General features: G+C 33.3%; 1 protein-coding gene across 3 annotated transcripts in view; it reads right to left on the bottom strand.

The window, feature by feature from the left end:
* The window catches only part of LOC121369294 (striatin-interacting protein 1 homolog), a 47,118-nt gene that overhangs the window by 5,659 nt on the left and 19,304 nt on the right, over positions 1 to 22,155 (bottom strand). For 2 of the 3 annotated variants that reach the window (XM_041494259.1, XM_041494261.1), the window contains exons 3-16: positions 21,824 to 21,898; positions 19,624 to 19,755; positions 17,043 to 17,163; positions 16,012 to 16,080; positions 14,848 to 14,954; positions 14,024 to 14,151; positions 13,158 to 13,346; positions 8,873 to 9,054; positions 7,624 to 7,753; positions 5,901 to 5,972; positions 5,653 to 5,727; positions 3,089 to 3,186; positions 2,486 to 2,612; positions 1,889 to 1,989 (exon numbers count right to left, since the gene is read on the bottom strand). In XM_041494259.1, coding sequence (XP_041350193.1) covers positions 1,889 to 1,989; positions 2,486 to 2,612; positions 3,089 to 3,186; positions 5,653 to 5,727; positions 5,901 to 5,972; positions 7,624 to 7,753; positions 8,873 to 9,054; positions 13,158 to 13,346; positions 14,024 to 14,151; positions 14,848 to 14,954; positions 16,012 to 16,080; positions 17,043 to 17,163; positions 19,624 to 19,755; positions 21,824 to 21,898 — 1,606 coding nt within the window. The remainder of the gene's footprint in view (positions 1 to 1,888; positions 1,990 to 2,485; positions 2,613 to 3,088; positions 3,187 to 5,652; positions 5,728 to 5,900; positions 5,973 to 7,623; positions 7,754 to 8,872; positions 9,055 to 13,157; positions 13,347 to 14,023; positions 14,152 to 14,847; positions 14,955 to 16,011; positions 16,081 to 17,042; positions 17,164 to 19,623; positions 19,756 to 21,823; positions 21,899 to 22,155) is intronic. The other variant, XM_041494260.1, reaches the window with a different exon arrangement.

The following is a 22,155-nucleotide window of genomic DNA, read 5'->3' as shown; positions in this document are numbered from 1 at the left end:
ACTGTTTGGATTTAGTGTAAAGGACCATACCTGTTTTTAGCACTGACATACGACAAAATGTCTGGCTTTAGTGTAAAGGACCATACCTGTTTTCAGCACTGACATAAGACAAACTGTTTTGATTTAGTGTTAAGGACCATACCTGTTTTTAGCACCGACATACAACAAACTGTTTTGATTTAGTGTAAAGGACCATACCTGTTTTTAGCACCGACATATGACAAACTGTTTTGATTTAGTGTAAAGGACCATACCTGTTTTAAGCACCAACATATGATAAACTGTTCTGATTTAGTGTAAAGGACCATATCTGTTTTTAGCACTGACATATGATAAACAGTTTTGATTTGGTGTAAACACCATACCTGTTTTCAGCACTGACATATGACAAAATGTTATGATTTAGTGTAAAGGACCATACCTGTTTTTAGCACTGACATATGAGAAAACATTTTGATTTAGTGAAAAAGGACCATACTTGTTTTTAGCACTGACATATGACAAACTGTTTTGATTCAGTGTAAAGGATCATACCTGTTTTTAGCATTGACATACGCCAAAATGTTTGGATTTAGTGTAAAGGACCATATCTGTTTTTAGCACTGACATACAACAATTTTTTTTGATTTAGTGTAAAGGACCATACCTGTTTTTAGCACAGACATACGACAAACTGTTTTGATTTAGTGTAAAGGACCCTACCTGTTTTTAGCACTAACATATGATAAACAGTTTTGATTTAGTGTAAAGGACCATACCTGTTTTTAGTTTTAGCACTGACATATGACAAAATGTTTTGATTTAGTGTAAAGGACCATACCTGTTTTCAGCACTGACATATGACAAAATGTTATGATTTAGTGTAAAGGACCATACTTGTTTTCAGCACTGACATATGACAAACTGTTTTGATTTAGTGTAAAGGACCCTACCTGTTTTTAGCACTGACATATGACAAAATGTTTGGATTTAGTGTAAAGGACCATACCTGTTTTTAGCACTGACATATGACAAACTGTTTTGATTTAGTGTCTGGGAATAATTTGTACAGAAAAAAATGGTTAGCAGTTGCTGCTAATCATTTTGTGATTTGATTAGCACATTTGTAAATTTAATTAGCAGTTTCCATGTAGACTCAAGCATGTAAGTTATGGACAGCACAATGAATCCCTTCAGAGCCCTAGAGATTTTGTGATCTACATGTCTTCAGGATGTATTCTAAGCAATAAGATATACTGCGGAGTGTGAATAAATCATCATTTGATGTGTACCTTAATAAAATGATTTGTGTACCTTGATTGAAAGTTCCACTGTTATCAGTTTTGATGTACATGCTAAGTATTAGAGGACGTATCCACTTCTCCCGTGGGTCAATTTCGCGAATACACACGTTTACCGTTGACAAATTAACAACCATTTTGATCCATGTTTTGCACAAGTGACGTCAGCACAAAAGTTATTTTTAGAACACAGAAAGTCAACTACCAGTATTAATTCCGAGTTTTACCGAATACACGCGACACCATTGAAATTTCGATTGAATACTGAATGTGACATTCTAACATTGAATTATTCAAGCCAAACTTTGCCAATTGAAAGAGTGAAAAAAACACGATGGTAATTTTTGCTATAACCGCGAAAATGATTAGATTATTTGGTTCGCAGTAACAGCGATCCATAGTGCGAAATTGGTTCGCACGTGAGCTAGAATGACTAGCAACCTGCGATGTGAACCCCAACAATTTATTCCCTGCAGTGTAAAGGACCATACCTGTTTTTAGCACTGACATATGACAAACTGTTTTGATTTAGTATAAAGGACCATACCTCTTTTTAGTACTGCACTGACATATGACAAAATGTTTTGATTTAGTGTAAAGGACCATACCTGTTTTTAGCACTGACATACGACAAAATGTTTTGATTGAAGAACTTCAGCACCAGTGGAATGCAGTTGGCAAACACCAGATGTTGACTCATAAACTCAAACTAGAAAAGAAAAATACCCCACAAAACCGTCAACATACTATATTTTTACCATCAAATTATAATTTACAATATACTTTCCTCGAATCTACAAATTTATGTATTAACAAAACTGTTTTGTCACATTTAAAAAAAGTTGCTGTCAAGGTACAAAACGACAATTTGATGCCTCTTGAGATAAATGTACATCATAGTTCTGCTCCTTTTTTTCACCACAGAAATGGGACTTACATAAGATTTGAAGCTTTATAACAATTTCAGCATGAGTGTACATGTGTAGCACAATGTCCTCCTTCCTGATGGTTGGCAGATCTAAGCCTCTAACAATTACATAATCATTTTTCCTTAGAGCTAATTCTTAAAACACAAGTCTTCCAAGTGTCAATATGACTTGTAGATTTATCAATGTAAGCTCCTATGTAAGGCATATCACACATGTGACTTGTGTATAGGTCAGGCAATTCCCCTACATAGGTATGTTGCCTGGTTCTTGTATTACCTGATAAACGTGGTTCAGTTTGAAATGTTTGAGGAGAATCAACAGAAGTCCAGAGATTGCCTTCACAACTATCTCCTTGTGCCGGTTCACATCAATACCCAACTTCATCGACTGAACCACTGTCGTACTGGAAAGGAATGGAAAATAATGTTTAAAGCAATAAGTTAAAATTTCTTTTGTTTACCAACATCACCAGAGCACACTGATTAATTCATCATAGATTATTGGATGTCAAATATTTGACAATTCTGACATAAAGTCTTCATAAAAAAAATCAAGTAGTAGCAAACTTAGTAGCAAAGGACCTATTATATGAACTTTTCCTCACAAACAGGACAGCAAATAGCATGGCTTTTAAAAGAGCTATCCTAAGTTTGCTTCATTATAAGATATTTGCGACTAATAAAATCTTTTGACAAGAAAATTACATATTAGATGTTTTTATATTCAAAGCAACAAATTGAGAACTTTTTATCAAATAACATGAAAAAGAAGTTTTCGGTACTAAAATGCAGATTTTCAGAGGTATTTAATCTCTGCATGATATACATTATGGTAAACTTTGTACCTAAAGGATAACTGGGAAGCAAGTCATGTACTTACGGCATTTCTTCAGGTAGAACATCGGACAAGATATTGATTGATTCAGTTTTAGCTTTTGATGTTGGAGCAGCAGCAAGGAGGAGTTTGAGAAGAGCAATCTGGGAGAAGAATAAGAGTTATTAAAATCTAAGTAACTTATGGTAAACAGCAGCTGTCGAATGACTATTAGGTATTAAAATCTCACTAATTAACTTATTGTAAACAGAGGTTATAGAATGACTATTACGTATTAAAATCTCACTAATTAACTTATTGTAAACAGAGGTTATAGAATGACTATTAGGTATTAAAATCTCACTAATTAACTTATTGTAAACAGGGGTTATAGAATGACTATTAGGTATTAAAATCTCACTAATTAACTTATTGTAAACAGAGGTTATAGAATGACTATTAGGTATTAAAATCTCACTAATTAACTTATTGTAAACAGAGGTTATAGAATGACTATTAGAATGACTATTACGTATTAAAATCTCACTAATTAACTTATTGTAAACAGAGGTTATAGAATGACTATTAGGTATTAAAATCTCACTAATTAACTTATTGTAAACAGAGGTTATAGAATGACTATTAGGTATTAAAATCTCACTAATTAACTTATTGTAAACAGAGGTTATAGAATGACTATTAGGTATTAAAATCTCACTAATTAACTTATTGTAAACAGAGGTTATAGAATGACTATTAGAATGACTATTACGTATTAAAATCTCACTAATTAACTTATTGTAAACAGAGGTTATAGAATGACTATTAGGTATTAAAATCTCACTAATTAACTTATTGTAAACAGAGGTTATAGAATGACTATTAGGTATTAAAATCTCACTAATTAACTTATTGTAAACAGAGGTTATAGAATGACTATTAGAATGACTATTAGGTATTAAAATCTCACTAATTAACTTATTGTAAACAGAGGTTATAGAATGACTATTACGTATTAAAATCTCACTAATTAACTTATTGTAAACAGAGGTTATAGAATGACTATTAGAATGACTATTAGGTATTAAAATCTCACTAATTAACTTATTGTAAACAGAGGTTATAGAATGACTATTAGGTATTAAAATCTCACTAATTAACTTATTGTAAACAGAGGTTATAGAATGACTATTAGGTATTAAAATCTCACTAATTAACTTATTGTAAACAGAGGTTATAGAATGACTATTACGTATTAAAATCTCACTAATTAACTTATTGTAAACAGAGGTTATAGAATGACTATTAGGTATTAAAATCTCACTAATTAACTTATTGTAAACAGAGGTTATAGAATGACCATTACGTATTAAAATCTCACTAATTAACTTATTGTAAACAGAGGTTATAGAATGACTATTAGAATGACTATTACGTATTAAAATCTTACTAATTAACTTATTGTAAACAGAGGTTATAGAATGACTATTAGGTATTAAAATCTCACTAATTAACTTATTGTAAACAGAGGTTATAGAATGACTATTACGTATTAAAATCTCACTAATTAACTTATTGTAAACAGAGGTTATAGAATGACTATTAGAATGACTATTACGTATTAAAATCTCACTAATTAACTTATTGTAAACAGAGGTTATAGAATGACTATTAGGTATTAAAATCTCACTAATTAACTTATTGTAAACAGAGGTTATAGAATGACTATTACGTATTAAAATCTCACTAATTAACTTATTGTAAACAGAGGTTATAGAATGACTATTACGTATTAAAATCTCACTAATTAACTTATTGTAAACAGAGGTTATAGAATGACTATTACGTATTAAAATCTCACTAATTAACTTATTGTAAACAGAGGTTATAGAATGACTATTAGGTATTAAAATCTCACTAATTAACTTATTGTAAACAGAGGGAGCATCTAAATAAATTAAAGCATAACATAAGTTTTAATCAACAGTTTTAATTCCTAGAATTGAAGATACAGACCTCATAGTTTAAGAGGAGCTATCACTGGGTTCCTATCACTCCCTTGAAACAAGTTCAACAAGAGTAATTTTTTGAATGTGAATTTGAAAAAACAACAACCCTACTACAAAAGGATTAAATATCAGCACTTAATATGGTAATCATAATCTAAGCTAGTGAGGGCTATTAAGCACTCTCCTGAATTGTTTTTTTATGATGAAGAAAAAAAAGAAGTTTGTTTTGTTTCACCCAAAAATACACATCAGCTATTGGGTGTCACAAATGGTAAGTATATGAAAATATTATCGGCTATTGGATGTCGAACACTTGGTAATTTTGACATATATGTGAAGAAAGGAAACCTGCTACATTTTTTTCATTTGTAGCAAGGGATCTTTTATATGCACCATCCTACAGACAGGACAACACATACCACAGCCTTTGATATACCAGATGTGGTGCACTGGCTGAAACGAGAAATAGCCCAATGGGCCCACCAACAGGGATCAATCCCAAACCGACCGCTATACCACTGGGCTATGGTGAGGTCTGAAACATTGAGCTTATAATAAACTTCAAAATAGATTAGAAAATGTTTAGCATTACTTTTGAAGAAACTAAGAACACCAACTTACCATGTATTGTGGGAGATTTGGCAACATCGCTCGATACAATAGTTCTGCTGGGCTCTTTATGATCTCACTCTCTGGCTATGAAAAAAAGGACAAAAAAACTTGTACCAGAAAAATGTAAACATTGTAAACAAATTGCAATCAATAAAGCTGTATGTTATCTTTAATGGACATAAAAAAAAGTTGGAAGCTATTTTTTTTTACCACCATTTCCTTCCTTACATGACTGATTCATACAATAAAACTATTACCTTAGATAGAGGATGTTTAGCAATTTCCTCTTCTCGTTTGATTTGAATCTCAGAAAGTGATACATACAAATGCTGAAAAAGACAAAAATAAAGTATTAATGTTCACAGAAGCTAGAACTAAATCTGATGAATGAGTTGACAGTATGTTTGATAATATAGATTGTAGTTTAAACAATTTACAAACTCCAGTTGGCAGTCTACATAGAAGAATGTGTTATTCAGCTTTTAAGACCGGGCTTGAGTTCTATATTTTGTCGGAGTCCATGTGACTCACAGGACACCACAATCAGTAAATAAATAATCATTTATTGAGTATTACTTAAAATTATAAGCTTACAATATCCTTGGAGTAGAATAAAAAACAATTGAATTAATTTTGAATATGAACACCAACTCACCATGTACTGTGGGAGATTAGGCAACTAGAATTAATTTTGTTCTGCTTACATAGCTTTCATGATATGTAATTTCAAAATTTACTTCCACTTTTAGTTAAATGTTTATGGTATTTAAATTACAGTTCACCGATACAATGTTGTGGAACCTGAACATCACTGTACTAGTTGTCCAAAGCCTATCAGGAGTGTCCAAGACTGGAAATCACATTGAGGTTTTATTCTTATTATCTTTTCTTCCTTAGTTTATCACCTTTTTATGAACCTGAACATCACTGTACTGGTTGTCCAAAACCTATCAGGAGTGTCCAAGACTGGAAATCACATTGAGGTTTTATTCTTATTATCTTTTCTTCCTTAGTTTATCACCTTTTTATGAACCTGAACATCACTGTACTGGTTGTCCAAAACCTATCAGGAGTGTCCAAGACTGGAAATCACATTGAGGTTTTATTCTTATTATCTTTTCTTCCTTAGTTTATCACCTTTTTATGAACCTGAACATCACTGTACTGGTTGTCCAAAACCTATCAGGAGTGTCCAAGACTGGAAATCACATTGAGGTTTTATTCTTATTATCTTTTCTTCCTTAGTTTATCACCTTTTTATGAACCTGAACATCACTGTACTGGTTGTCCAAAACCTATCAGGAGTGTCCAAGACTGGAAATCACATTGAGGTTTTATTCTTATTATCTTTTCTTCCTTAGTTTATCACCTTTTTATGAACCTGAACATCACTGTACTGGTTGTCCAAAGCCTATCAGGAGTGTCCAAGACTGGAAATCACATTGAGGTTTTATTCTTATTATCTTTTCTTCCTTAGTTTATCACCTTTTTATGAACCTGAACATCACTGTACTGGTTGTCCAAAACCTATCAGGAGTGTCCAAGACTGGAAATCACATTGAGGTTTTATTCTTATTATCTTTTCTTCCTTAGTTTATCACCTTTTTATGAACCTGAACATCACTGTACTGGTTGTCCAAAACCTATCAGGAGTGTCCAAGACTGGAAATCACATTGAGGTTTTATTCTTATTATCTTTTCTTCCTTAGTTTATCACCTTTTTATGAACCTGAACATCACTGTACTGGTTGTCCAAAACCTATCAGGAGTGTCCAAGACTGGAAATCACATTGAGGTTTTATTCTTATTATCTTTTCTTCCTTGTGTAAGACCTTTCAGAGAAAAGTCTAATTTAAACAGCCTTAAACACCACCTTAGTTTATCACCTTTTTATGAACCTTAATACCTGAATATAGTGGCTGTATACAACCTATTATATTAAAATCAAGAACCTTTAAATATCTCTGTTTGTGGTGTTACCTGTTTCAGAACCTTGACACCCTCGTGTATTGGTTGTGGAAGACCAGCAAGAGAGGTATGGTCGTTCTTTACTTGGAAACCAACAAATTTAGCTCTCGTGTGTTCTAGAAATAATTCCAGATCCTTAATTCTGAAAACAATAATAATTACATGATGGATGAAATAAATATTGAAGGAACATTTTCAGTTATTAATATTTATTTCATCAATTTACAATTATTACCTATAAGTTGAAGAGCATGTGATGTTTAGTTCCATTTAAGGACTGTCTGTTATTTTTTTAACGTTCATCGGGGGATAAACCAAAAAACTAATCTGCAAACTGTGTGAATCAGCGTAGTCATTCTCACATAAGTTTGCAGATGATTTTTTTGGTTTATACCCAAATGAACGTAAAAGAAATAACAGACAATATTTAATTAAATTTGAATCATACAGGCGAATAATAACACTAAAACGTCATACTTTATTTTGAATAATTTTTTATCCATAAACAAAAATGCTCAATAAGACAACTTGCCCATATAAAATGACATCATCAGATATGACGTTCCCTGACGACGTAATTTTTACGTTCATTGAAAAATGAACAAACACCCATTGCTACGTCTGGACCAATGGGATGATGTTACATTGTAATGAATGTAACAGAAATTTAATTATTACAAGATAACACATATATTTAAAAGAAAAACATTTGGCAACACGATAAATAAAATAGTTACAAAAAAGTTTTAAAAAAATTATGACAGCAAATATAAAAGTTCCAGCAAAAAGGTCAGGTTATTTGTTGTGACATGATGATTAAAAAGTTAATGCCTTCAGAGTCATCACTTCCACTGAATGAACATACTGACACTGAAATACAGTAATTATGGAATAAATTAGGTTGATAAGCTTTCTATGTTTGTTTTTTTAAACGTTAATCCCTATGGGCCTAGATTAAATGTTATGATGTTATATGTATGTACTCTGTTCACCTACATACTAATATTCACCCATCCCCCCCCCAAAAAAAAAGTCAGGGTCAGGTTCCCAGAAAAATTCAATTTGTTTTTAAGCCTCATTAAACTCTAAATCCAATTTCCTTTGATGGCTGTAACAAAACACATAAAGGTCTAAGACCCATGTAAGTTGGATAACTTGTTCACAATCCTTTTGAATTATTATATATAATAAAATATGTTTCAGTCAACGTACGACCCATGTGATGAACTTAAAACTGTCAAAGAACATACAAATTTACTACCTGACTTTCGGTTTCCATGGCAGTGACCGTTGAACAGGAATTGGCGTTGAAGGCCGCGGGGGTGTTGGAGGTACTTGTTCGTCACTTCCGTTCTCGATGGGATCTATCTCACGCATCATGTCGTCGTCCCGGTCTGGCCCATTCTCAAATGGGTCGTCCAAGCTACTCTGTTTGACCAAACTCTTAAATTGTAGCGATGCGTTGGAGGAATCCAAAGAGAAAAGCAGAAAGAGCACAGAGAGAAAGGTTAGAGAAGCAAGCCAGATCCAAAACAGCCATAAACCCACATTAAGATTGCTTGCCAACTCAAAGCGTTTCCATCTTTTAGTAATCTGTTTAGTCCGAACTACAATTAATGCTCCTTAATACATGAACCATGCAAATATTGTCATCTTTCTATCAAACTGAAATGGAATCGCTCATTCTAAGTTAAAATTATTCTATATTATACAATATAATCTTGCTATAAGCAATAACAGTAGTTTTTCACACTGAAGATTAGTACGAAATGCTAAATAAACTCTGATTCTTACTAATGTTCCGCCTTAAATGGAAACTAAATAGAATTTCATACAGATAAATTAATGTTCTAAATCAAGAACTTTGAGCTAGCAAGCAAATCCATGCTAATGTTTATATAAAATACATGCTTTTTAGAAAAACAGTAGATTAAAAAGAGAGTATACGTTGTCTATGCTGGTAGATATTGCAGGCCCTAATCTAGCTGGCGAAATGGAGGTTTATTTCACCAAGTGATTAGCAGGAGTAAGAAGTCGACGTCACTGTAATATGTTGGATGTAATCAGATTACAAAACCAGCGCTTCTAGAATTGTTATAAACATCTACTAGCCATGGGATCAGTGATTTAAAATTTGTTACTAGCCACGATTAAAAATTCACTAGCCCTACCTTACTTTAAGTTAATACAATTTGTTACTAGCCACGATTAAAAAGTCACTAGCCCTACTTTACTTTCAGTTAATACAATTTGTTACTAGCCACGATTAAAAAGTCACTAGCCCTACCTTACTTTAAGTCAATACAATTTGTTACTAGCCACGATTAAAGTCACTAGCCCTACCTTACTTTAAGTCAATACAATTTGTTACTAGTCACGATTAAAAAGTCACTAGCCCTACCTTACTTTAAGTCAATACAATTTGTTACTAGCCACGATTAAAAAGTCACTAGCCCTACCTTACTTTAAGTTAATACAATTTTATTAAATAATAGTTTAGAAAAGCAAACATATCAAGGCACCAATTTAACAACACATGTCTGATTAATTATCAGTAAAGCTGTGCTCTCATTATGCGATTAGTCACACCAACTTTTCGTATGCAATTTGTCATGAGAAATAGGAAATGTTCTAATCGGCACAACTCTGAAGCGACTTGTTGTTCTAAATTCGGTGTTCTTACCGTACGATTTGATAGTATGTGGCAAGTCGGTGCAACTAATCGTAAAATGAGAATACTGCTTTACTTAATACTATCACGCTTTTAATGATAATATGCAATTGTTTTAATTAAATTTTATTACTGGAAGTGTTAGTATTTGATAACAAAATACAAGCCTTTGGATTTCATGGAGACAATAATTTCTGGTACCATGTACATGTATAGGTGGCGTGTTGGTAAAATCATGGAACAAAAAACAGTTTTCTATGGGTTCCCATGAAGGCACGGAACCAAAACAATTGTTTCCCATGAAATTTGAAATTGTATGGCCTGGAAATATTATGATTGGAACCAAGTATATAATTTAGAACGTTTTCGAATGAACGTGGAACATGATGAAACACTAAGAAATGTACTGATATATGTTAACTTTGCCTTTTTTGACCACATTTCTTCTTTTTTTCTTGGGAAGGGAGAAGTCACTATTCCTACTTTTGCAAAACTAGATTAGGGCCTGTATTGTAGGAAATAAATTCACACATAAAAGAATTAAGTAGATTGTTAAAGGTTAACTTATAATAAAATTATGAACTACGAGTTATACAGTTTAAATCTACTGTTCCTACTTTTACTTTCAAATAAGTGCTGCAAAGCGTCTTTCAAACTTTATCTGAAACACGGAAGTCTTACATGTGACACCATTCTAATGTTTTCAGTACATATACTATACAGAAAATCATACAAATTACACTGTTAATTCAAGAGAAAATCATACAAACTATGTCACGTTTCAAGAGAGTTAACTCTTGGTCCTTCATTTCGCCAAAATGCAATTTTAATGCAGGATTTTTAAATAATTGTTTATAAAATGGAACATGCTGTTATTGGAAATGTCATCTCTTGATATTTGACTACAACTGAGTCACATTTTTTGTCTGGTTTTAACTTTACTTTATTATAAAATTAGCCCTTAATATATATATTTTTTACTTTCCACTTGTAACTTTTAACTAAGCAGTATTTGTTTGCATATTACCAATGTAATTTTGCCAACAAAAGACTCTTTGGCTTTCAGCTTTGTGATTCACTATGAAAAAAGATTGCACCACAATTCTAAAATGTCAAATAGCAGTTACTAATCAATTATCATACTGATTAGGAAATGTCACTCATCAAAATTTGGAAAAGAAAATGTTCCCTGTGCTTTCTGCTATACCTAAAGACCCAATCACTCGTAATCTTAATTGAAAAACCTGAATACATATATCAAGTTATTATGTTGCAGTCTGGCATAAATGAAGAGATTTATATCAATTCGTATTATTTTTGATTGCATACTTATACGGGCAATGCATAGATACAAGACAAAGCATGAGAGAAATATAATCATCCAGTTGTTAATCATTGGGAAGCTAAATACTTATTAATTATACAACTACATGTATGTATAGATGTATACGAGGATTAAGTGTATATATTACACATAAATTATTGGTTTCTTCAACAATATGTTAATGACTTCAAAAACTGCCTTGGATTTTGGGAAATTAAATTCTGGGTCAAATATCATGAGGACACATTAAGTTTCATGCACCCAACACCTGCAATTAAGAAAATGTCTATGACAAAAAAATGCTGTGAATAAAAAAATTAGCCGAAGAGAATTAAAAACTCAATGGCAATTTCCATGGCACTGCCGATTGCCGAGGGCAGTTACAGGAGTTGGGTACCTGTATTATTAGATGCAAAATTAGTTCGAAAATGTGAAAAAGGATGTGTGAAGTGAAACATATATTCCAGTAAAAATAGAAAAAGAAGATGGCATAAAAAATACCCATTTAATCAAAGACTAGGTGTGTGAAACAACAAAATTGTATATTGAGTTATTGTATATAAAAAAAAATAAACAAACCCAAACAAACACACCCAAAACCCAACCCAGAATGGAATATTTTAATCTGTTCAAGTTAACTGAAACTAAATTAGTAACAATTTATCAAATATAGATTTTAGTAATTGTAAATATGTTAAGTAGTAGAACTGCCAATAATTCATGCATTGATTAGATAAGAAGATAGGTAGAGTAGCAGGAACATGTCGATTGACACGTTATCAACAGAGAATTATAAAACATGGTTATCACACTGGGCAGTAAAGTACCTTCATGAAATTTTCAAATCTAGATAATATAATATATACAAAACATATACAAAACAATAACAGAGATACATTAGACATGAATAACACTGAATTTAGGATTTTTTAATTATTATTATTATTTTTTTTTAATTACCAAATATGTATCTGAGCATAGTTAAAGCAAATTGTTACCTTCAAATAATATTGGTGTGACAGTTTTAAAAATGAATATGATCACTGATATATGCTCGGATAGAAATGGCGAAAAATATTAAAACAATAAAACAAACCATTAAAACCGACTGGTATTTCAAAACAATAAGAGTGGGCTCGCCAGCCCAAGAAAAGATCACTCTGTTTTAATCATTAAGAGCTAAGAAACCAATAAAGTGATTTAAGAATGAATGAATGTTTAAAGAAACCCCAGCACAATAAATTTATTTAAAGTAACTGACTAGCTCCTGAGGTACATGTTTTTTCCGTTTCACACAAAATGCACTTTGGTCAAAGTTCTGCAAAAACCAGGAGGCCCAGAAACACATTGCATTTACCAAAATCAACAATTTAACCACGAAACCCCCCCCACCATCCCACCTGGTACAAGCCATAAATATTGTACATAGCCTAATAACTAGGGTCAGTGTGTCTACACAGAATATACACAGACACTAATGTTCTGGTAGAATATCTCTGGACACACAGCACAGTGTGATGACGACGGCTTCAACTCTCCCCCCTCACTCACCCGTTTACCTCCCCTGGCTCCTCGCCGAGGGACCTGCTGCTCGATGAGATCTGTGGCAGAAGCGGGCGGGGACGATGCTCGCATGTTGCGACACACCTCATATGTGTCTTCGGGTAACGGCGGCAGACTGTGCTTCTCTCGAACCTTGTTCTTTATGCCTTGAAGGTTTCTCAGTCCTCCCAACGACACCTGGGGGTTGAAAACACATTTGTTAAGACTTTTGTATCTCAACATCAGGGATGTAAAACCCCAAAGTCTGTATCATAGATAAATTCGGTAATTTTTAACATTTCTGATCATATTCAGTGCATTTTGTAAAAAATGATTTTATACAAAACAAACTTAAATTGGATAAAAAGCTCAAAGAGTAAGCTACAAATACTGTTTAAGTTAACCTACTTGTTGGTAAATACAATAAGTAATTGTCAAAGTTTCCTTTAAACAGAGGGTATTTGTGTGGATACATGATATTAAGACCAGACAATCTAAGTCAGATACTTCATCAACAATAAAACTATACAGCAATATGTTTCACATCTGACATGTTTGTGAATTCAGTGATTGACAAGAAAAAATTAAACAGAAATATTGTGTAACTCAGAACCGAATCTACAACTCTGAAAAGGGGTTAGGTGTGTGTGAATGAAATAGTATGTGTAAAATCTGCAATTCAAAAAACATTTTGTAACTTTCTAGGCAATTTTTAGAGACCATTACACAATTTTCAAATGCTAAATAATAGTTCCTGATCATTTTCAATTCAGTACCTGTGGCAAATAAAAATTTTGAAAATAAAATTACAAATTGCCAAATCAGCTACAATCATTTTACATTCGACTACCTAAAACAAATGTTGAAATATTTACCAGGACAACCTTCCACAGCAGGAGTAGAACTTTCTTCATGGGGAAGTGAGGACAGCAGCCACTGCAGAACCGTGTTACCATGGAGAAGAGGGCAACCGGCAGCGAATCCTCGCCAACAACAGGCAGATCTGAGAGAATAGTAATAGTAAAACTTTTATACAGACGAAACACACACAAACAATAACAACAAAGCAATGATGCTAACAATTCCACAGGAACAGACAAGCAAACATATCACACTAAACAAGTCCACTGTGTTAGCTGTAGACATATTCTTATAATTATTATTATGATTATTGATTTTTGAAAAACCATTACACTGAAAGATGAAAAAGTAAAAAGTAAAAATTATGACTGGAATTTGTTTTCTTCCCAAATGCTCTGGAAAATATTGCTAATATTAAGATTGATGATGAGATTTTTTATATTTAGTTGGGTTACAACAAACAGATGATTGTGTTGTAATATTGGCCCTGTATATGTTTTAAGGTTGGCTCTATCTATATTTATAGACTATCATGTTTATGTACTAAATGAAATAATTTTCAATTGTCACAAGCTTTAGTGAGTGACTTTGAAGATTATTTCATGAGGGACATAAACATGATATAAAATGATAACGAGTTTAATATCCTATTTATTACCCATAAACAATCTTAATTTATATCACTCAACTCGTTTGGTTGATGTTCTTGTAAGGTTGTAGTGCACCAATTGAAGACGTCACAAAGTGTTACGTCCCACTTGGCGTTCTAGTGGGACATATCACATTGATATGTATCAAGATATTTTTAACCATATGGGTAATAAAATAATATTCTTACTGAGATCGGACTTGAACGTTTCCCGTGCCTCCCGGTCAGCCTCCGTCTCCTCCTCACCCGGGACCCGCATTGTTTCAACAATCGTGTACAACACATTCAGAATAGCCCTGATCAACAAAACACATTACCTATAGCTGATTCAAGTTTTCAACTTTAATTGCGTTATTAACTTCTGTACTTTTTAATGTAAAGTGTTGGTTAGTTTACACCTTTTTTTTAAAGAATACAAGGAAAAATAGATTAAGCACACATTGAAATTGGAACATGAATAAACAAAAACACAGATGATAAAATCAGAAAGAATTCATCTGTTGAATATTTGCTAAAACTACAGCTAAATTAATGTACAATTATCAATACTGGTAACATTAGTTCAAACATATTACATTGAAAAAGAACAATTGATGCAATGTTTGTGACAAATATATTACAAAGGCAAATTTCATGGATCCTGAAAAGTAGTATATTACTCTGTATTTTTCATAAATGGGGAACAATATTTGAAAATCATGGGTGACTGGTCAGTTAGATGAATATCTCCAAGTAACAAATGATTTATCAAACCATAACATACTGGTACTATGGTTCTCTACCACACTGACATTTCAAATGAACTTCAAACAGAATGGCTTGCCATGAGATGGTATGTTTTAATTTGCCTACTAATACCGAATGCATCAAGTGTCCACAACATTTTTAAAATACATAGATTTTTTAAATACACTATCAACCCTTAAAATTCAACAACAGTACAGGACAATAATAACAAAATAAATACTCCATAATGATAAAAATGTCACTGCAGATCAATTTTGAAACAACTTTTTGTGATAGCACTGATTACTGCCATTGTGAATTTCAAAGGCTATGAACAAAGTCCTGGTGACCCTCAAGTTTGCAACTTTGAATTCTAGTATATAAAGTTCATCACGTAACTGATTAGCAGTTTGTGTGAATTAAAAAGGCATGACTGATATTTGAACAGAATAAATGTACATGTGAAATATTGTGCCCCAAAAATTAATACGAACAGGAAGAGGTTGTTTTTTTAATCTTCAAAAGCTACTTTGACAAAACTAAACCAAGAGCAGCCAAAGTGACTGGTCTCTTGCACATTGCTTAAAGACACTAGTCAACAAAATGCGAGATCACGGACAAATTCACCTCAATTCTTTACTGTCAGCAAGAGACACAGCAGGTTTCCTTAGTGCTTGAGTGGCAGCTGTTGTATTACTGAAAAAGAAAACAATTAATGCTGAAGACATAATTTAAACTCAATCTATCTTGTATAGCTAAATATTTTAATTTTGTCAAAACCTCACAGATGAACAATATTTAAAGAACATTATTCAAGATAAGCATTCTGAGAGTAATCCTAAACTTAAAAGCAATAAATTTCCCCTACTAGACCCAATTTATTTTCATATCTCCTGAATTCAAGGACAATAACTCTTGTCAAAACTTGGCAAATGCCCATTAAAATCAAACTTGATTTGTAAATGACAAGGTATACATAAAATATAAGCTTAACATCTTCAGGCACTTAAAAAGAAGATCCCAGAAAACTATATTTGGGACAGACAGACAAATCTTTAGATCTTTAGTCCCATCCGGTTGGACCAGTAGGGAACTAAAATCTCCTGCAATGCATTTGTCAAGCAGTATTATTATTGGTACTATGTATTTAGATTTGTACTCAAAAACAGTGGATAACCAAAATGTATTAAGTTGCCATTTACATCACCAAAACTGGTGGAGTGTTAACAAATATGCAAATCTTGTCGTTACCCTGCATAATTATTGAGTCTGCTCACTTAATAAGCATGCAGTGCGAAAGCTTGATGTTAAAGTGTATAATTATGTATGTATTTGTACATACAGTGAATCCTCACTAAACCAGATATCCAAGGGACCATGTAAAATATCCACCATTCAGAGGGTTACAGGTTGCTTTACTCAGACAAAGGCATTTGATGGGACTGTAAAAAATGTCAGGTTTTGAAACAATTCCAGTATACCGAGGGTCCAGTTTTGAGGGGTTTCATTGCAATACTGCTGTCCAATATGAAATTATTACTGTTTGTAAGATATTTCTATCTGTAGATGTACGCACACAAGTATATGTTTGTATGTCAATCCAGAAATAAAAAAAAAAGAATAAAAAAAGAGAGCGATATTATTGTGAGTGTTCTCACTCTATCTCCATGGCTAGCAGCTGAATGAAGGACATGAAGAGGCCAGTGTCGTACAATACGAGCACATTCTTCCTCGACCACTCCAGCTGGTCATCTTCACACACACACTCGCCAAACACACCTGAAACAAAACATGTACACGGCTAAAATGTAGAATTTGTTACATACACTAGTTTGAAATATCTCTGCCACACACAAAATGCTCATGTACAATTTTGAGCTTTCCTATAGCAATTTTAAAACAAGTAAATTTTGAACAAATATAAAAACCAAATATTATCAGCAATAATTTTTATCCAGCGGCAAAAAGCTGTCACCAGTAAAGCCTCTGATCTATGGGAATTCACATCACAACAACAGATATTGCCATTCTTGCCATCATTACATTTGAGTCCTGTATGTCTATGTTAATAAAACTCATAAGCTATGTTTTCAATCCACTAATGCACTACAGATTCAAAGAACTTGACTTCTCTTATCAGACAGAATATTTCAACAGAGTAAAAGTATTTTAATAAAAATTCCAATAACTTGCAGGCATCAAAATAATGAATGAATGAATGAATGAATGAATATTTCACCACACCCCAGCCTAAAAATACACACTGGCTATTGCGTATCATAAAAGGCATCAAAGTAAGTCAAAAATGATTGTTCAGGTTTCAAGGAAGTTACCACATGTCAAGAAACTTGAGAATGGTACTTCGTTATCCACAAAATCTTATATATAACAGGAATCCCATGGAATAAAAGAATATAATGATGTGGCTATAATAAATTTATTCAGTGTTGCCGACAGTTATATCCATATCCCAAAACATGGGCTTTTTAAAACTTTCTTTGGTTTTTTAATTAAAGTGGCAGTATCTGGAATATTTTTATTATTTAAGCATATAAAACAGAAAATCTAATTACGTTTGGTGCATATATGACGCCGCACTCCGCATTGGTTTCACTAAGCTGGCTTATCCAGGTAAAAAACAAAGCCAGTATTTCGAAAGTGGGACACTTTTGACAGGCTCCTACCGATCTCGGTTTTCATTCGCTTAACACAAGTATAGAATTCCGCAACAAGAGATCACGTGAGATTTCACAATTTTTAAACAAATTTAACTGTCTTGATTGAGGGGTCGTCTCATATCTCCAAAACATATTTATATCCATAGAGGTATGGTACAACGCCTTTCCAGGGGTCGGTGGGTGGGGGATTTGCCTTGAAATTTTGACAGTGGCCAGCTGTTGGCATACGCGTTACATGTAAGGGGGTGTTACTAATTACGTAATGCTCTAGGGGTAAAAGAAGAGGGTACTGTGTTCGATTTACGTAACATTTTTCAAGACTATATGTTATTTTTATTCATTACTTAGACCTAAATGCGCAGTCAGTCTAGGATCGATCCCCATCGGCGGGTATATAAAAGACCATGGTATGTGATATCCTGTCTGTGGGATGGTACATATAAACGATCCCTTGCTAAAAAGAAATGTAGCAGGTTTCCAAGGCATGTGTGCAGAGATTTCAGCGGGGTTGGGGTTATAGACTGTGTTGAGTGAAGTTTATATGGGGTCATACTCCCCCAGAAAATACATTACAATTTTTTTTTAAGCTTGGGCTAGTAAAGGTTTCGACCTCCAATACCCTCCCCCTGCACATGCACCCGATTCCTCTCTAAGATTATATGTCAAAATTACCAAATGTTAGACATCCAACAGCAGATGGAAGGAAGGATAGGATATGTTTTATTTAACGACTCACTCAACACATTTTATTTACGGTTCTATGGGGGTCGGATGATTATTAAATCAATATACTTTAACTTTGATGTCGTTAAAGACCCCCCCCCCCCCCCCCCCAACTTTACACTTTCCAAATGAAAGAATATTTATTTGAATTTGTCGATTTTAACATGTAAAATTAAGAAGTGAAAACGTTCATTGTCTACTTTAGTATATTTTATTTAAAAAATATATACATGATTAATGTGTTACTAGTATACAAACTAAACTTTGAAAGTTCTACTAACACTTTATAAAATATCAATTCTGAAATAGGAAGATACGACTGTCGATAATACGTTGTCAAGATCAAACCGGTTTTAACTAAAGACTCTAGTACCGTATTCTCAACCGAACGTTCTTCATACAGCGCAAGATTTTCCTTTTAATTTTTTGAGACGAACCCTACAATTTGAAATCGGCAAATGCACGTGTTAACTGAAATTGACAACAGGCTGTCGTTTGTGCTTTGCTGAGCTATGGCGGCACAGGCGACGAATCAAGCGTATACTTTTGACGAAATCCGTTCATAGCGAACACACACGACTTTTTTAAAAGTGCATTTGAGCTTGTATTTCACATTTATACGTGATGTTATAATATGGTAACCAGAGAATGTAAATTTAAACTTTAAAAAAAGATTTAAATAAAAAAATTCAATTTTAATTTAATAAATTACAAATGTTGTTTAACATGCATTGAGCTGAATTCCCAGTAATAATAATGATCAATATTTTATGGCAACCTGTACCTGGGTTATCACACACTACACTTATTTCAATGCCTAACATGAGCTATAACACACCTTGAGCTAAATACAGAATAGCCTGAACTACTTTCATACGCCGCATTCTGTCAGCAATATCAAGTTCGTTCTGTAAGAAAACCACAAACTTCTTTCGGATCTCATCTGAAGCTACTGTCCACCGAGGTATACCTGAAAGAAGAAGAACAACTCATTCGGTGTCGAACATTCAGTTATTTTGAAACTTGTTCCAGAATGCATTGGGCTATTTCTCATTCCAGCTACTGCACCACGACTGGTATATCAAAGGCCATGGCATGTTCTACCTTGTCTGTGGGATGGTGCATATAAAAGATCCCTTGCTGCTAATCAAAAAGAGTAGCCCATGAAGTGGCAACAGCGGGTTTCCTCTCTCAATATCTGTAAAGCGAGTAAAAATTTAAATATTCGCCATGACGACTAAAAACATCCCCTGGTGTCTAAAAAATAAAATCACATTCGTCAGTTGGCGACTGTCCAATAATTTTACTTTAATCTGTAAACAAAACTGGACATCGGAAAACACTGTAGACCAGTAGCAATTTATCTTCCATAAAACGTGTTTTCTATCAGTAATTTGTTTGAAAAATAAAAGTTTGAGACATGTTAATCGGACTAAGAATAACGATTTTCCAGTATTCAAGAGTAAACACGGTGACGTTAAGTGGGAGGTAATACTTCGTTATGATGTTATCTCCCTCCCTTAACTTGAATATCAAGCGTTTGGAAATAATTCGGCCCCAGTTCAGTTTTGGACCAAGTCAGTCCTGTCCCATTTAGAGCCAGGTTTTTTTATGTATTAAAATGACATTGTTGAGCCACTGTATGTCTTTACTTGTCTGTTTGAAACTCAAACGTTAATTATTTTAAATGTCGACTTGTATATATATGTGTTATGCTGTGCTCCAATTGTCTCGTGCTTATCGTGATAATGGGTCCCTCCACAATAACGACGTCTCTAGTCGTGAATGTCGTTTTAATCATGTCGGAAGTCATGTTCACCAGTGGAGGATAAAAACATGTTTCTATTTTCATGACTCGACTTTAGACGGCCTTAAAGACACAACTATTTATGGATTTACAAGGCAGTATGTGATGAAAATAAATATTATTTAAACCAAAAGTAAGGTAGCCGATTGGTAACTGCTAGTAACACGTTGAATGAAGCCTGGTAGATATTATCACAATGCTTTTATTTAACTTTTAATGAGTACTGCAATTTAAATGCATATGTTAGCAGTGCCATTAAAATAGTAATTCACTTAAATTCGTTTAATACTTGTACAATTATTGGGTACAGAATTTGATAATGATAGTTAATAGTTGTTCACTGTTTTAGTGGAACCGAATACAAACAGTAACTTGTAATTACTATTTAACAACTAGGAATCACCTCTTCATGAGTTCATTCGAATGCTGTCCTAATAACAATTACGGCATTAGTAATGTGCTGTAAAATGGCAGATGAATCTATTTATTTACAAGTATATATTAGCTGCCTACTAAATATAGTGGCTGGTGACTAAAATATTATACTTTACTGGCCAGGGAAGAGTAAATTTGAACTTGCTTTGTAGAGCACTGCTGTGTGGTCCTTAACCATATATCTCACGCCATATAACCGTAAATACAATGTGTTGAGTGCGTCGTTAAATAAAACATTTCTTTCTTTTTGTTCAAGAATGAGAAATGAAATCTGCTGCTATCGTGTCAGCAATTCCAACCATAAGCAGAAAGAGATGTTTTGTATGAACATTTACATAAACTAAACAGGACAGTACATACTTTGACCTTTAATGCTGGGATAGAAAAAAACACGAGTCCATCACGGTAGATCATACAGTACATCAGAAAATCAATTTACATTGAGATACATTCTACCACGAAAAACAAACAATGAAAGTTGTCATCAATGAAATATATTCCTTTTCAAATAATTTAATTCAAAAGTTAAATCAAACATAACACTTGTTCATGTATAATAAGGAAATGCAAATCACCCAAACTGATAACAAATGACATTTGGACCACCTACAATGTAGCCATTGCTAGTAACACAAACAGTTCACTGTTTTAGGGCACTGAGAATTGGAAATTTGCGTAAACCATATCCCCATTCTTACCTTCACAAGATAAAGCGGATAGCTCTGTCATTAATCCGTTATTCCCTATACAATTTAGTATACATAAAGAAAGCATGAAAATAAAATCAGTGACATACCACGCTGCTGACTGAGCTCTTCAAAACTAAGTTGATTCTGTGTGAATTCTGGCTCCTCGGTGTAACTGTAGAGTTCTGTAACACATGGAATACAAAACTTTAATCCATCATAACTACATGTAAACAACTGGTATTAAAACAATTTACAAATTTTCAAAAGATTGTTTTATAATTTTGTAACAGATAAAAATCAACCTCCACTGAGGGGATTCGAACCACAGACTCTCAGTCTGAGAGTCCAGTGCTCTACCAACTGAGCTAATAGGGAAATTCTGACTAGCTACTGCCAGTAGGAGCACTTTATACCTACACTACTACATACTCCCCCCTCA

Source organism: Gigantopelta aegis, chromosome 3 (assembly GCF_016097555.1).
Source record: "Gigantopelta aegis isolate Gae_Host chromosome 3, Gae_host_genome, whole genome shotgun sequence".
Taxonomy (NCBI): Eukaryota; Metazoa; Mollusca; class Gastropoda; order Neomphalida; family Peltospiridae; genus Gigantopelta; species Gigantopelta aegis.
This window is presented reverse-complemented; position numbering and strand designations above follow the sequence as displayed.